The sequence below is a fragment of the Chiloscyllium plagiosum genome, unplaced genomic scaffold, assembly GCF_037043375.1.
Source record: "Chiloscyllium plagiosum isolate Xiang-an unplaced genomic scaffold, Cpla_swu_hap1 HiC_scaffold_10, whole genome shotgun sequence".
NCBI classification, from domain to species: Eukaryota; Metazoa; Chordata; class Chondrichthyes; order Orectolobiformes; family Hemiscylliidae; genus Chiloscyllium; species Chiloscyllium plagiosum.
Window position 1 is genome coordinate 108762497 of NW_028270148.1, and position 15123 is coordinate 108777619.

At 44.2% G+C, this 15123-nt stretch overlaps 1 protein-coding gene across 2 annotated transcripts in view; it reads left to right on the forward strand.

Annotated features, from left to right (window-relative positions):
- Positions 1-15123, forward strand: part of plcb1 (phospholipase C beta 1) — an 867193-nt gene that overhangs the window by 546447 nt on the left and 305623 nt on the right. For both annotated transcript variants that reach the window (XM_043696584.2, XM_043696585.2), the window contains exon 8: positions 3113-3213. In XM_043696584.2, the coding sequence (XP_043552519.1) occupies positions 3113-3213 (101 nt within the window). The remainder of the gene's footprint in view (positions 1-3112; positions 3214-15123) is intronic.

Genomic DNA, 15123 nt, shown 5'->3' on the forward strand with positions numbered 1-15123 from the left:
CACAGGCTTTCAGAGCGCTGCTCCTTTGTCAGGTGACATCTTCAGCTTCAAATCACCTGACGAAGGGGCAGTGCTCTGAAAGCTTGCGATTTCACATAAACCCGTCTTCAAATAAACATGTGACTTCTGCCCATGTTCACCTCAGTCCGAGACCGGCACTTCCACATCATGGCTACCATTCTTTCCCAGAAGCTCTTATTGTATCAGCCCCAAACTCCCACCGTTATCCCACCCCTATGGTGCCTCTTGTGCCCATTCTGCCACACTCCGTACCTGAATAATTCACCACTGCTGGATTTCCCCAGTGGTGATGAGCTCTTCCAGCCTCAAATCCAGCTGGTATTGGAGGAGAGAAACCGCAGAGAGGCAGGGTGACTACTTACTGAAACGCCGTGATAGTGTGAGAAAACCTTACGTAGAGGAACCCTCCATGGGACACCGTGAACGTGGCACTTAGCTTAAAAATCAAACACGATTCAGCCCAGGTCCTCTTTCTCAGCTCTAACCCGTCCCTTTAATTAAAACGAGAAGCGGATGAGAAACCCAAATCCGTTTCACAACGTGGCCTGCAGCTTTAAACATGGCAATGAGAATATGAGTCTCATTATCATGCCGGTTTTGGAACGGAACCGCCAACTACCGGTTTTGCTTGACCTGTTTGGAGCCCGCTAAGCTCCACAAGGAGAGGTCTCAGCAAATATCTTCACACCTCCTTCTTGCATCCAGCCGGGAGTCACTGAGGTCAGGCCGAAAGACTCTCGGCCATCCTCGTGCTTCATCAGGACCCTCAATCTCCAATGAGGCCCTCCTCCTTTCCTCTGAACTCACTCCTTCCTCTCCAGTCACTAGCATCTCTACTCCAATTAGTCCTTGCTTTTCTTTCTGCCCCATTCATTTTTAGACCAGCATTTCTTGCCCGTGCCTCTTCGCCCAGAGAGCAGTTGAGAGCCTAAAGAACATCAGTGAACCAGATGGGATTCTCCTGACAATTGACAACGGTTTCATGGTCCTCATTAGACTTTTAATTCCAGATTTTTATTGAATTCAAAATCCACCATCTGCTATGGCAGGATTTGAACTTAGGTTCCCAGAACATTACCTGGGCTTCTGGATTAAAAGTCTCACTAAGCCATCACCTAGTACACACTGAGTACTCTAATAATTGCCCTCATCCCATTCCCTCCAATCCTACCCTCCACCCCCCTCTGATTAAGCTCCATCGGAAACTAAGCAGACACCCCCAACATCCAAAATTCTGACTGATCCAACATCTTGTTGATGAGATCAGTGGAAGTTTTATCCAAGCTGTTAACTGCAACCACAACTCTGGGCCTTCTTCTGTGGAATCTTGTCACTGATCTTTCATTCTCTGACATCTCACCCTCACAGTCGAGAGTGTGGTGCTGGAAAAGCGCAGCAGGTCAGGTAGCATCCGAGGAGCAGGAAAATTGACATTTTGAGCATGAGCTCTTCATCAGGATTTCATCAGATCGCCAGCATCTGCAGTCCTCACTTTCTCCCATCTCACCTTCACTCTCAACTACAACATTGCAGACCCAATTCTATTGCCACTGTGAGTCAGTGAGTCTTCTTGCTTCTGTAGCCACAGCCATTGGGTCCATTTAACCTGTTCAATACTTAGGAAAGGTTATGAAACCCTGACAGTATCCTGTTTCAGTCCAATGGGATTGTTAACCTGTCATTGAGTCAAGGATCAATGTCAGTGACAATGCAGCACTCCCTCATGTTATGGACCAGACCAGAGCCCCTCGAAATATTGTAGCCTAGACACTAATGTTTACTTATTTTAAAGATAGATGTGAAGTGTGTGTTCCAAATGTAATACGACTGGTCAAACTATTCAATGTTAAGCAAAACACACTGCTGTTAAAATATAAACAAAAGAGGAGGAATTTAGAATAATGTAACTATTGGAAAACTTAACTGAATAATAGATACAGTAACTATTACTAATTAAATGTTCCAGTATAGTAACATCCCACAAACACACCTTGACAGATTCTTACATGCAGTTCTCCCATCCAGGAGGAAACAACATCAAGAGATATTAGCAGCTACGAATCATCTACATAAGCCCCAACTTTTCTGGGAGCCAAAATAACTTCTCACTGCTACATCTAAAAGAATCTGGAAAGCCAGCAATGTGCAAGTTGGCCATTCCCCTTCCAGTGTTCCAACTGTTTAAAAAAAAGCCTAGTTGCCTCCTAAGCTATTTACTTCAGCTAGGTCAGCACCTCTGCCTTTACAACCCCTCTTCAAAAAATACCCTGTACAAAATAATCTATTTAAAATGACAGCAACATCACAGTATCATATTGAGGCATCAGCTGTGGTTATGTAATCCAACTCTGGCAGGGGCTTTAACCCACAGTCATTCATTGAGAGTTTCCATTTGTTCCAAGCTAGCATCATTCCTGTCCTGAAGAAATTGGCCCATATTTGGTTACAATACAGTGAGTAAAAAGGCAAAGTTGCCATAATCTTACCAGTCCATAGGGCTGCTCTCTCACTAAGAGAGACAGCTGTGTGAGTATCAACAACTGTCTAATACCTACTCCAGAGTCCTGAGAAAGGGCCAACAGATCATTTAATGAATCATCCAACTGTACTCAAAATGGCTTTTAGAATTCTGTCTGCCAGCTGGATCTTTGAATACATTCAAGGCTGGATTAGACAGATTTTTGACCTGAAAGCAAGTCAAGCGTAATGAGAACCAGGCTAGAAAGCAGAGTTGAGGCCAAGATCAGATCAGCCATGACCTCACTGACTGGCAGAACAGGCCCGAGGGCCCCTAATGCTTACTCCTGCTCCTCTTCCTTAAATCCAGAAGAACCTTATCTGAGACACTGAGAAGCTGCCAGGCAAGTTAACTCTTACTGTCAGTCACGTTGTCACAGGATATTATCAAAGTTACAGAAGTATTATTTCTCCCTGTAATATTAGTTGTCCCTGATGATAATGCCACACTGTCATTGTCACACGTGTCTGTTTCATCTGCTACATCACCCACAATGCAGGTGTAATAATTCTTTTTGAGAAGGAATGTTTGCCAGTGTTGTTAATATGTTCTTGTTTGCATTTTCGCCTCTAGAATGACTCCATTCCACAAGAAAATTTCACAACTGAAGTATTCCAAGCTTTCTTGAATAGCATCTGTCCTCGGCCTGAACTTGACGTCATTTTCTCGGAATAGTAAGCATTTTCTTTTCTTGTTCGGTTTTTAATGTCGGACGTTTGGGAAAATGCCTCTGACTTTATGTTTGGTTTCAAAACATGTACAACATTTTAAAATTCGGTACGCAGATAGGAAAGGCTTAGAGGGATATGGGCCAACTGCAGGCAAAATGGGACCAGTCCAGTTTCAGAAACGGCATGGCACGGACTAGTTGGGCCGAAGGGCCTGTTTCCATGCTAAAACCTTTGTGCCATCACGGTATGAATGACTTCCGCAAGCCATGTCCTTTTTGTCTCATCCTGCGTGACACAAATATTGAAATTAGGGTTTGTGCTTCAGGAATGGGTGCTCAGCTGGAATCTGGTACAGATAGCATTGTAAAACCAACACAAAATTGCTGGAAAAGCTCTGCAGGTCTGGCAGCATCTGAGGAGAGAAAACAGAGTTAATGTTTCATGTCCAGGATGAGTCTTCTTCACAACATAGTTCTGAAGAACACATGCCAGACTCATAGATGATCGGAGAAGGCCTGGAATGGTGTTCCTCTCCCTACATGGAGGTTTTGTCCCATGGTGGAGGTTTTCAGCAGCTTCTGGGTATTCCAGTAGCCGGGCGTGCAGGTCTCATCCTTGCCTCGGATGGTGCATACAGGTCTTCCAATGGCTCAGTGTCGAGGCCTAGTCCTAATGTTGAGGTCTCGTCTCGGCCCAGAGTATTGGACTTGGCCCCGTTTCCCTTGTTACGCCGAACCCAGGAGTCGTCTATTGAAATGTGATGAGCTTCCACTTTGTTCTCTTCTTATTTGTGACTTCTGTCATTCTTTTTGGCACTGTGGTATGGTGACTTTTAAAACTTCTCAATGTATTTTTATTTTGTTAAAATGCACATTACAATAGTCAGTAAGTTTGCAGATGACACCAAAATTGGAGGTGTAGTGGACAGCGAAGAAGGTTACCTCAGATTACAACGGGATCTTGATCAGATGGGCCAATGGGCTGAGAAGTGGCAGATGGAGTTTAATTTAGATAAATGTGAGGTGCTGCATTTAGCAGGACTTATACACTAATGGTAAGGTCCTGGGAGTGTTGCTGAACAAAGAGACCTTGGACTGCAGGTTCATAGCTCCTTAAAAGTTAGAGTCACAGGTAGATAGGATAGTGAAGAAGGCATTTGGTATGCTTTCCTTTATTGGTCAGAATATTGAGTACAGGAGTCGGGAGGTCATGTTGGTGCATGACATTGGTTAGGCCACTGTTGGAATATTGCATGTAATTCTGGTCTCCTTCCTATCAGAAGAATGTTGTGAAACTTGAAAGGGTTCAGAAAAGATTTACAAAGATGTGGCCAGGGTTGGGGGAATTCAGCTACAGGGAGAGGCTGAATAGGCTGGGGCTGTTTTCCCTGGAGCGTCGGAGGCTGAGGGGTGACCTTATAGAGATCTATAAAATCATGAGGGGCATGGATAGGATAAATAGAAAAAGTCTCTTACCTGGGGTCAGGGAGTCCAGAACTAGAGGGCATAGGTTTAGGGTGAGAGGGGAAAGATATAAAAAGGACCTAAGGGGCAACTATTTCACATAGAGGGTGGTGCGTATATGGAATGAGCTGCCAGAGGAAGTGATGGAGGCTGGTACAATTACAACATTTAAAAGGCATCTGGATGGGTATATGAATAGGACGAGTTTGGAGGGATATGGGCCGGGTGCTGGCAGGTGGGACGAGATTGGGTTGGGATAATTGGTCAACTTGGACCCAAGGGTCTGTTTCCGTGCTGTACATCTCTATAACTCTAATAAACGGATGTTCTGCCTTTCAATGCTGCTGTGCTATTCATTATGATAATCGTTCATTGTCTAAAGGCCTGTTCTTGCCTTTCGTGCATATCCTTTGATCCCTTTCACCCTAAGTTCTATATCCATCACGTTTTTGAAAGTATAGATACTCGATTCCAGATATTTGTTGAATTAAAATCCACCATCTGCCATGCTAGGATTTGAACCTGAGTCCCCAGAACTTTATGTGAGTTTTTCAATTAACAGTCTAGTAATAATTACACTTGGCCATTATCTTGTTCGCCCTCAGCTGCTGTTATGACGTTGATCAGGTTTACTAAACTGTAGCAAATATATCTTCCCAGTGCCAGACCTGTTTGAATCATAAATTTATTGCTTGCAAAGACAACACTGCTGGTAACCATTGAGAATCTTCCTTTCTCCTGCATTATCGAAAAGGATAGCTTCCAGCACGATGAACTGTCTCGGAGCTAATTGACGACATATTCAATGAGTGGGCAGCTTTTCTATGTTCAGATTTAACATCAGTAACCCATTAGCAGTACTCTGATTTTGTAGTGGTACTGACAGCCAAAGTGTCAGAGGACACTCTCAGTCCTTGATTGAACCTGACAGTAACTTCTGGTATGTGCACGCAAACAGAATAAGGCAGTAACCCAGAAGCTATTACCTATGGTTCTCCAAATAGGTATAGTGTTTAAGAATTCCTCAGCGCCGCCTTCCCCACTCCCGTTCCCAACACCCACTCCCTCTTCCCCCAACCCCTTCATGTCAGGTCTCAAACAATGGGAAACCTTTGGCCTGATGAATACTTCCATTCCTAATGCTGACCGCCTCACTGTTAAACCCCTTGGAAAAATACTACTTCCTCACTGAGGTGAAACTTGGTTTATAGTGGTGAACAAACTTCATGATTGCCGCCAAACAACTCACTTGTCCTGTCAACCAAATGTGGAGTATCGAATTTTCCCATTTTAATAAATAAATATTCACAGTCTTCAAATGAAGTGATTACATCTGACAAAGGGACAGCGCTCCGAAAGCTTGTGATTTCAAATAAAGCTGTTAGGCTATAACCTGGCGGCGTGTGACTTGTGACCTTGTCCACCCCAGTCCGAAAATTTGTTTCTCTTTCATTTTGGCTCCTTTCTTAGTCCAATCAGACACATTTACTCTACTGCCTGACACGTTGAAGTAGAAATTAAGGGATTCAGTGCTTTTAACTTCCTTGTTCTCTGCTGGTGGGAATAGCTCAGTGCGATTGTCTGCTACTTGACATCACTGTTGTACCTGCCTTGAGATCACCTTGACGTGGCGTTGGACTTAACCTGCCAATGGGAAGGGGTGAAACCATGTCACAGAGATCACTAGGCTGCAAAATCCCAGATTGTATAAATATACAGAATAAGTTATAAAATAAATAATACAAACTCAGCACAGTTCCGTTGAGAATGCCTCCAAATGGGCAAACACACCCACCTAGCAGGACAGGGGCAGCAAATTCACAGAAACGTGACCATCTAAAGGCTCCTCTCCGAGCCACACACCATCCTATCTTGAAACGGTGTGAAAGCTCCTTCACTGACAACGGAATCAAAATCCTGAAACTTTTCCCAGCAGCACTGGTGTAGGTTCACTACGTGGACTGTGACAATTCATGATGCTGGCTTCTTCCCATCTGGTCACAGGGAATTAAGGTTCAACAATGGCAGGGAAAAGGATGGGTATGGGTGGAATGCTCTTTAGAGAGTCAGTGTGATCTCGATGGGCCAAATGGCCTGCTGTCACACTGTGGGGATTTTAATCAGTGATGTCCACTTTTCATGAACGAGCTCTTTACAAAAAATCTGAATCCAATCCTTGAAATCATTCGGTCACGTTCTGAAGTCATTATTTTTTTCTACGTTTGTATTATTTAGACTCACAGCAAAGTAATTTTTTTTGCTGTGCAAGTTTTTAACTTTTTTTTTCATAATGGGCTGGACCTCTGGCAAAGAGGCAGGGAGGACGAATTGGGAAACCCCTGTTTCAACAAACCTGTCTCCTTTAAAAGGGTCGGCGCCACCGGCCATATTTTAATTTTGTTGTGACAAAAACGAGATGGAGTCAAGCGTGCCATCGCCAGAGGGAGTTGAGAGGCAGCACAGAGCTGAGGCAGCATACAGTCATAGAGTCATAGAGATGTACATCATGGAAACAGACCCTTCGGTCCAACCCGTCCATTGCTGACCAAATATCCCAACCCAATCTAGTCCCACCTGCCAGAACCCAGCCCATATCCCTCCAAACCCTTCCTATTCATATACCCATCCAAGTGCCTCTTAAATGTTGTAATTGTACCAGCCTCCACCACATCCTCTGGCAGCTCATTCCATACACGCACCCACCCTCTGTGTGAATAAAGTTGCCCCTTAGGTCTCTTTTATATCTTTCCCCTCTCACCCTAAATCAATGCCCTCTAGTTCTAGACTCCCCGATCCCAGGGAAAAGACTTTGCCTTTTATCCTATCCATGCTCCTCATAATTTTCTATAAGGTCACCCCTCAGCCTCCGACGCTCCAGGGAAAACAGCCCCAGCCTGCAATTGAATTTTAAAAAACTTTTAATGATCTAATAGAGACTGCATGTAAGCACACTTGATAATACACTATCATTTATGACCCAAGTTAATCATCTCAAGTGGTGAATCTGATGTTAAAAATAATCAGTACACTGGCATCAAGGGTAGCTAATCCTTTAATGACCTCTTAAATCTGCCATTCAATTTGCCTATTTTCATTTTGTTGTGACAAAAACGAGATGGAGTCAAGCGTGCCATCGCCAGAGGTCACCCTGCTGACCTTTAGAAACAGAGCCAAGCATTCAGCTATAATAACAAATGTTAGGAAATATTAACAATGGAATTGCAAAACCAAATGGTTGGTGTTTCTTTCCAGGCTGCAGCAGATTGTTAATCAGTGTATTCCAGGAGCACTGCTCATTTTCTTTGCTCTAAATGGTAGCTGCAGACTGATTTTTTTTCAATGAAGAGTGTATTTTATTTCGAGTGTATTTTATTTTATTTATTACTTAAAACAGATTTCATATCTGTCCTTTGCAAATAGTTATGCCACCTTCATAAAATTATGATTCCTATATTTTGGGTTGAGGCTTTTGATTAGATTAGATTCCCTACAGTGTGGAAACAGGCCCTTCGGCCTAACAAGTCCACACTGACCCCCCCGAAGAGTAACCCCTCCAGACTCATTTCCTCTGACTGATGCACCTAATGCTATGGGCACTTTAGCTTGGCCAATTCACCTGACCTGCACATCTTTGGTCTGTGGGAAGAAACCGGAGCAAACCCACGCAGACACGGGGAGAATGTGCACTCCACACAGTCACCTGAGGTTAGAATCGAACCTGGGACCGGGGTGCTGTGAGGTAGCAGTGCTAACCACTGAGCCAACGTGCCACCCCAGAGGGGCTGTTTGAACTCAGCACCCATTTCAAATGACCCAACAGACTTGTGTTTCATGCCTGGGAGGTTCATATCCCGCTCCTGTCCCCTGCTGGCAAAAGTGAGACTGCTGGAGCTGCAAGTGGACTTTCCATATTGAGGTCCTAGCTCCTTTTTTGAATGGTCCACTGAGTCAACTCAACTTGGAGATAAACCAGGCCAACATATCATTTCATTGCTGCCAACGTCCACATTGTTTCCTCTCCATTGCTCAACGCATTTGGGTTTTTCAACTTTGCCAATGCTTGCGATTTATTTGCATGCCTGGACTTCTAAAGAATTGCATTTACTCATGACTCATGCAGAAAAATTTAGATGTTATTTTCTTGAAAAATCCAATAACAAAAGTAAGCAAGAAAGTAAATTCTCAAGATGTGAGTCATGAGAGATCTCTGACTGTTTCCTCATTAATGGCAGTGCATTAAATGTGTCAACGTTCTGAGAATCTAGTCAAACATATTGATCTGTAATGTATGATTAGTCAGGTTTGTTGAAGCTCTGGGTCTCAAGCTCTGATATTATCAGAGGTTGTCAGCACAAAGGTTGGGGAAGGTGTCCCCAAGCTACCCAAGATATTTTCACCCAATTCCAACTAAACCTATTGGACTATCACCTGGTGTCATGTGACTTCTGACTTTGTCCGAAGTTGTGATACATTTCCGGAAGCACAATGCTCTTGGAAAAGGCAAACTTTGGAGAAGAGGAAGCAACTGAGATGTACGGTGTACCACTCTCAGGCAGACCAAGAAACAGATACTGGTGCTGGAGTGCATCAGTTGACAGGCCATCTTAGGAAGAAGGTGTTTGCCATCTCTTCTTGCAATTCCACCGTTAATTTTCCCAGGGTTTGTTGTTAGAGCTGAGCCCATCATGAATATTTAGTTGAATACCAGGAGGTGTACACTTATCAGCTGGGAGCTGTAAAGGCATTTTAATTGATAAATTTAAGAGGTTATTAGAGGATGAGCTGTCTCTGATGTGGGTAATGGAGTAGATGTTTATTTTTATCATTGTATTGTTTTATAATTCTGTACAAGGGAGAAGTTGTGTAGGTCCCAACCCAGGATTTAGCTAACAAAGCTAATTGTTTCTATAGCTCTGAACATTCTTGAACAGTAATCTAGTCATTTTCTGTTCTCCCTAAAAGTGAATTAACTATTCAGGCAACATGATGCCATTGTATTATTTTGGTGTGTTGTTACAGGCAGGGCACTGTCTGCCTTAAATATGGAAATGTGCGCACATTGTCTACTAAAAATGTTGCTTCCATTACTACTAGAGTTTAATTCTTCCATGAACATATGCGAGGCATAATGCCACTTATTGACACGCTGGTTAAGAATGCATTTGCAATACGGTTTCTGATCGTTTATGTCGGCATTTTGTTTTCATGTGAATTTTAAGATACCTTAAAACCAACACAAAACTGGAAAGTTGGATCAAGGTGCTTCATAATTTGATGTTCAGCCAATTTTGTGCCTACACTTAATGAAACCTGGTGTTATGATGGAAATAAAATATGCAATCAAAAAGAAATGTTCATTAAGAATGATGGAACCACAGGTTAGTCACTGACTCATGTCTGTGCAGTTTCAAAGGATCAAAATGACTCTTCCTCCCTCTCATTGATTCAGTCTCTACGCTGTATCACAGTCCAGAGTCAATCCCCATTGGGAAGGTTACTGATTGTAATGGATTGACAAAGCCGACGAGCAATTTCCATCTCTCAGCCCTTATTTAAATTGCCATAAGCTTCATTTTTCAACCCCGCTCTCACTTGTAAGCATAATGCAGTCATTAAAAGCAGCAGACACCTCTGACAAATTGTTTAGCTGTGTCCTCGGTCAGAGAATAAATGAAACATCATCCGGCCTGTGTAAAATGGATCCAACAGTATTAAAATGTATCCTGGGATAAGGGGATGGCACAGGAGTATGATGTTGAAGTAGATCAACCATGGAATCATAGAATAGTGAAGCTACTCAAGGCTACTTAGCCTACCACACCCCTACTTCCTAGTTCTAAAGAAGGATCATTGACCCAAACCATTGATTCTGCTTTCTTTCTCCATAGATGATGCCAGACTTGCTGAGTTTCTCCAGCAAATTCTGTTTTTGTTTCTGAATCACTCGCCATTGTTGACATCTTTAGCTTTGTACCTGCTCGGGTCCTCTATTCTGTGGTCAAATTGAATAACAACAACTTACATTCATGGAACACTGAAAACAGAGTAGGGAAGTCCGAAAGCACCCGACAGGAGCATTGTCAAACTGAATTTGACACCATGAAGACATTAGGACCGGTAATCAGAGGTTTGACCAAAGGGAGAGGGTTTAAGACCATAAGACATAGGAGCAGAAGTAAGCCATTCGGCCCATCAGGTCTGCTCTGCCATTCAATCATGGCCGCTACGTTTCTCAACACCATTGTCCCGCTTTCTCCCCTTGAAAATCAAGAACCTATCCATCTCAGTCTTAAATATGCTCAATGGCTTGCCCTCCACAGCCTTCTGTGGCAGTGAATTCCAGTTTCCCCACTCTCTGGCTGAAGAAGTTTCTCCTTATCTCCATTCTAAGAAGTCTTCCCTTTACTCCAAGGCTGTGCCCTTGGGTCCTAGTCTCTCCTACCAATGGAAACATCTTCCTAACATCCACTCTGCCCAGGCCAATCAGTATTCTGTAAGTTTCAGTTAGATTCCCCCCATCCTTCTAAACTCCATAGTATAGACACAGAGTCTTCAAATGTTTCTCATAGGTTCAGCTTTTCGTTACGGGGACCATTCTCTGAACCTCCTCTGAACACGCTCCAGGGCCAGTACATCCTTCCTGAGATATGGAGCCCAAACCTGCGCATAATACTCCAAATGTGGTCTAACCAGAGCCTTCTAGAGCTTCAGAAGTGCACCCCTGCTTTTATGTTCAAGTTCTCTCAAAATAAATGCCAACATTGCATTTGCCTTCCGAGCTACTGACTCAACCTGCAAGTTCATCTTCAGAGAATCCTGGACTAGAACTCTCAAAGGTTTAAACAGCATAAAACAAATAGGAGAGAGACATAAAGAGATGGAGAGGGAAAACCAGAATTTAGGACATTGGCAGAAGGTCCATTGGGAAGGTGAAAAATTGGAGATATGCAAGAGCTCAGTGTTGGAAGAGTGCAGGAATCTTGTAGATCTGGAAGAGGGTGGATTGAAAGGGAGGCCAGATCCTGATTACAACACATGGCTTCTAGACCTCCAGTTAATTTAAAGGTCTTGGCCCACTCATGAATATCTTCACAATTTCTGATCTGGTGTCCAAGGATTTTGCTCAGTGCTTTTCTCTGCAATGTACCGATATTTTTTAGATTCCCTACAGTGTGGAAACAGGCCCTTCAGCCCAATCAGTCCACAATGACCCTCCGAAGAGTAACCCACCCAGACCCATTTCCCTCTGACTAATGCACCTAACACTATGGGCAAGTTAGCATGGCCAATTCACCTGACCTGCACATCTTTGGACTGTGGGAGGAAACCGGAGCACCCGGAGGAAACCCACACAGGGAGAATGTGCAAATTCCACACAGACAATTTCCCGAGGCAGGAATTGAACCTGGGACCCTGGCGCTGTGAGGCAGCAGTGCTAACCACTGAGCCACCGTGCCGCCCCACAAGCAATTCCCACCAGGAGCCCTTCTAGCCTGCCCCCGGAGGTTTATGGCTGAGGGGCAAGCTACAGACTGGCCAGTGAGCTGGCCACTGATATTTTCCACACCGCTGCTCTCATTAACATTCTCACTGTGGGACCATCGTAGGGGAATAGAGTTAGGAAACAGATCAACAACGATCAGCTTTTTCTTGTTCTTCTTTCACAGGATGTGGCCATCAATGCCTAGCAAAGGCTGGGATCTACTGTCCATCCCTTAAATGCCCTTGCACAATGTAGTTTACAAGGGCAGACCATACCAATTGTTCACATGTAGCCCAGCCTGGTTACGAACAGCAGCATTCCTACCCTCAAGGACGATATTGAACAAGGCGGAGTTTATAACCAGAACTAGCTTTCAATTGCAGGTTTATTAATTGAATTGCAATCCCACCAACCAAATGCCTATAAGCCATTTTTTGCATTATATTTATCATATAATTAAAACCATTTCTCGCTGCCAGTGTAAGAAATGTAATACATGGAAAAATTTGCAGCCAATTACTCAAAAGACCATGAAAATTCTTGATCATGTATTTAATTTATTTAAAGTGTTTAAAAATAAAGCAAGTGGGCGACATGGTGGCTCAGTGGTTAGCACTGCTGCCTCACAGTGCCAGGGATCCGGGTTCGATTCCAGCCTTAGGCGACTGTGGTTGGCGTTTGCACATTCTCCCCGTGTCTGCGTGGGTTTGCTCTGGGTGCTCCGGTTTCCTCCCACAGTCCAAAGGTGTGCAGGTCAGGTGAATTGGCCATGCTAAATTGCCCATAGTGTTAGATACATTAGTCAGAGGGAAAATGGTCTGGGTGGGTTACTCTTCGGAGGGTCAGTGTGGACTGGTTGGGCCGAAGGGCCAATTTCCACACTGTAGGGAATCTAATCTAATATGTATGATTAAAATTGAGCTCCTTGGGATTTCTGGCCTGCTTTCTTCTGTGTTGAAGATCCTTGACATTTCTTCAATGAACAGAATCTTAAAAGGTAGAGGCCATTTGGCCCATTGTACATGTGCTGGGTTTTTGAAAAAGCTATCTAATTAATTCCAATCTTCTGCTGTTTCTACAAAGCCGGACAAATTGTGCCTTTCCCATAATGTACATTACTTAGTACTTAATGAATTTGCGGCATGTTATTTTACAAATCACCAATGCTTTTAACCTTTATTGTATTCGCTGATTTTCCCTGGATTTCCATCAACAAACTTTAGCGAGTGGCAAATGCCCTTTGACCATGGGTTTGTGACAGGGGGATTTTGGATTATACCAATTGAAAGTAGTGCCTTCACAGTCAATGAAGTTTGGTTGAGGTACAGTTACCATTGTAGCATTGGAGACACAGCAACCAATTTATGCACAGCAAGCACCAAGTAACGACAGTGTGATAGTGACCAGATAATCCATTCTTTGGTGAAGATGTAGAGAGATAAACAGTTTCCAGTTTACTGTTAATTCAAGGAGTAGAGAGAACTTGACTCTGTATTCATCCCTGTGTTGGCCCTGCCCCAGAGGTGTTGTTTATGGGCAGCATCAAGGGAACTGCACCCTCTGTTAACTTCCCATCGAAAAAACAGAATGAGCTTTACTCGGTGCTTAATCCCTGTACTGGGAGTGTTTGATAGAGATGGTGTTGAGTCAGCTTTCCTTTTTTGTTTAAGAGAGGTTGAGGGATAAGTATTGGCCTGGACCCTCCGAAGAACGGCAGTCACAATCATGTTGCCACCTCTGCTCTTGTTATTTTTTGTCGTTAGGACAGAGTTCTACGTTTCTAGCCAAGAATTCCAATTCCAACACCTTTGGCAATTCGCAGCCTGGCTGAGATCAATCAGGTTAGGCCGTAATACAGGAAAGTTGGGTGGGAGGGGGGAGCTGGCGATACGAACCAGACTCTCTAAAGGCAGCAATCAGTGCACCGTTCTCCAAGATTGAAAGGTCCAGCATCAGGAAGAGAACCACTTTGACGGCTGGGCTCAGGATGGTAATTGGTTCTGGGGTAAGGGTGTCAAGTCTAGTAAAAGGTTGTGTGCAAAGTGCCGGGGTGGGGGGGAGGGGGGTATAGTATCAGAGGGCGACGGCAGGGATGGGAGTGGGCAGAGGTGTGGCGTATGCAGTGTCAGGTCTTTGTATAAGGTTGTGTGGAATCACATTGCCTTTGGGGAGGTTGCTGACCAGGAGTGGTTGTTAGGTCCGGATCCAGGCTGTGTTCAGGGTTAGGGGACATGTAAGTTGCACTGGGGTGAGTTGTGGGGTTAAGTTTAACTGTTACCCAGGATTTAGCCTTGGCTTTTAATCCTCTAGCTTTTCCTGGGTAACTATTAGTTTGTCAGAAAGTGGGACTCTCCAATTCCTCAGATCTTGATTGACTCTTTTGGAGGGTTCCAAATGCAGGGAAATTGCCCATTGGAACCATCAATGTCCTGGGAATTCTCGTAGAGTCAAGGATCTCACAGGATCTCAACTGGCAACTCCAGTTTGTGCTGACCCGACAAGTGTCTGACCCTTGGAATATCGGACTATTGACCAGGACACAGGAGACAACTCCCTGCTCTTCTACACAGTATGGATCATACAATTAAGGGCCTGGGCAGAGGTTGCTGTCCTTTGCTAACTGAGTGAGGCCCAATTCCCATGGAAAAATGGTCACTCCCTCGTCAACTTCACACTCCCCACCAGCTTCTCCACCACACCTGGTACCTTTCCCTGCAACCACAAGGAATGCAACACCTGTCCCTACCCTCCCCTCTCACCTCCATCCAAGGCCTCAAATAATCCTTCCAGGTCCAGCAGAGATTCACCTGCAATTCACCCAACCCTCATCTATTGTATCCACTGATCCCCATGTGGTCTTTTCTCTACTGGGGAGACCAAACGCAGACTCAGGATTAGTTCACGGAGAACCTGCGCTCTGCATGCATCAACCAACCCAAGCTTCCAGGTGCTATCCATTTTAATTCC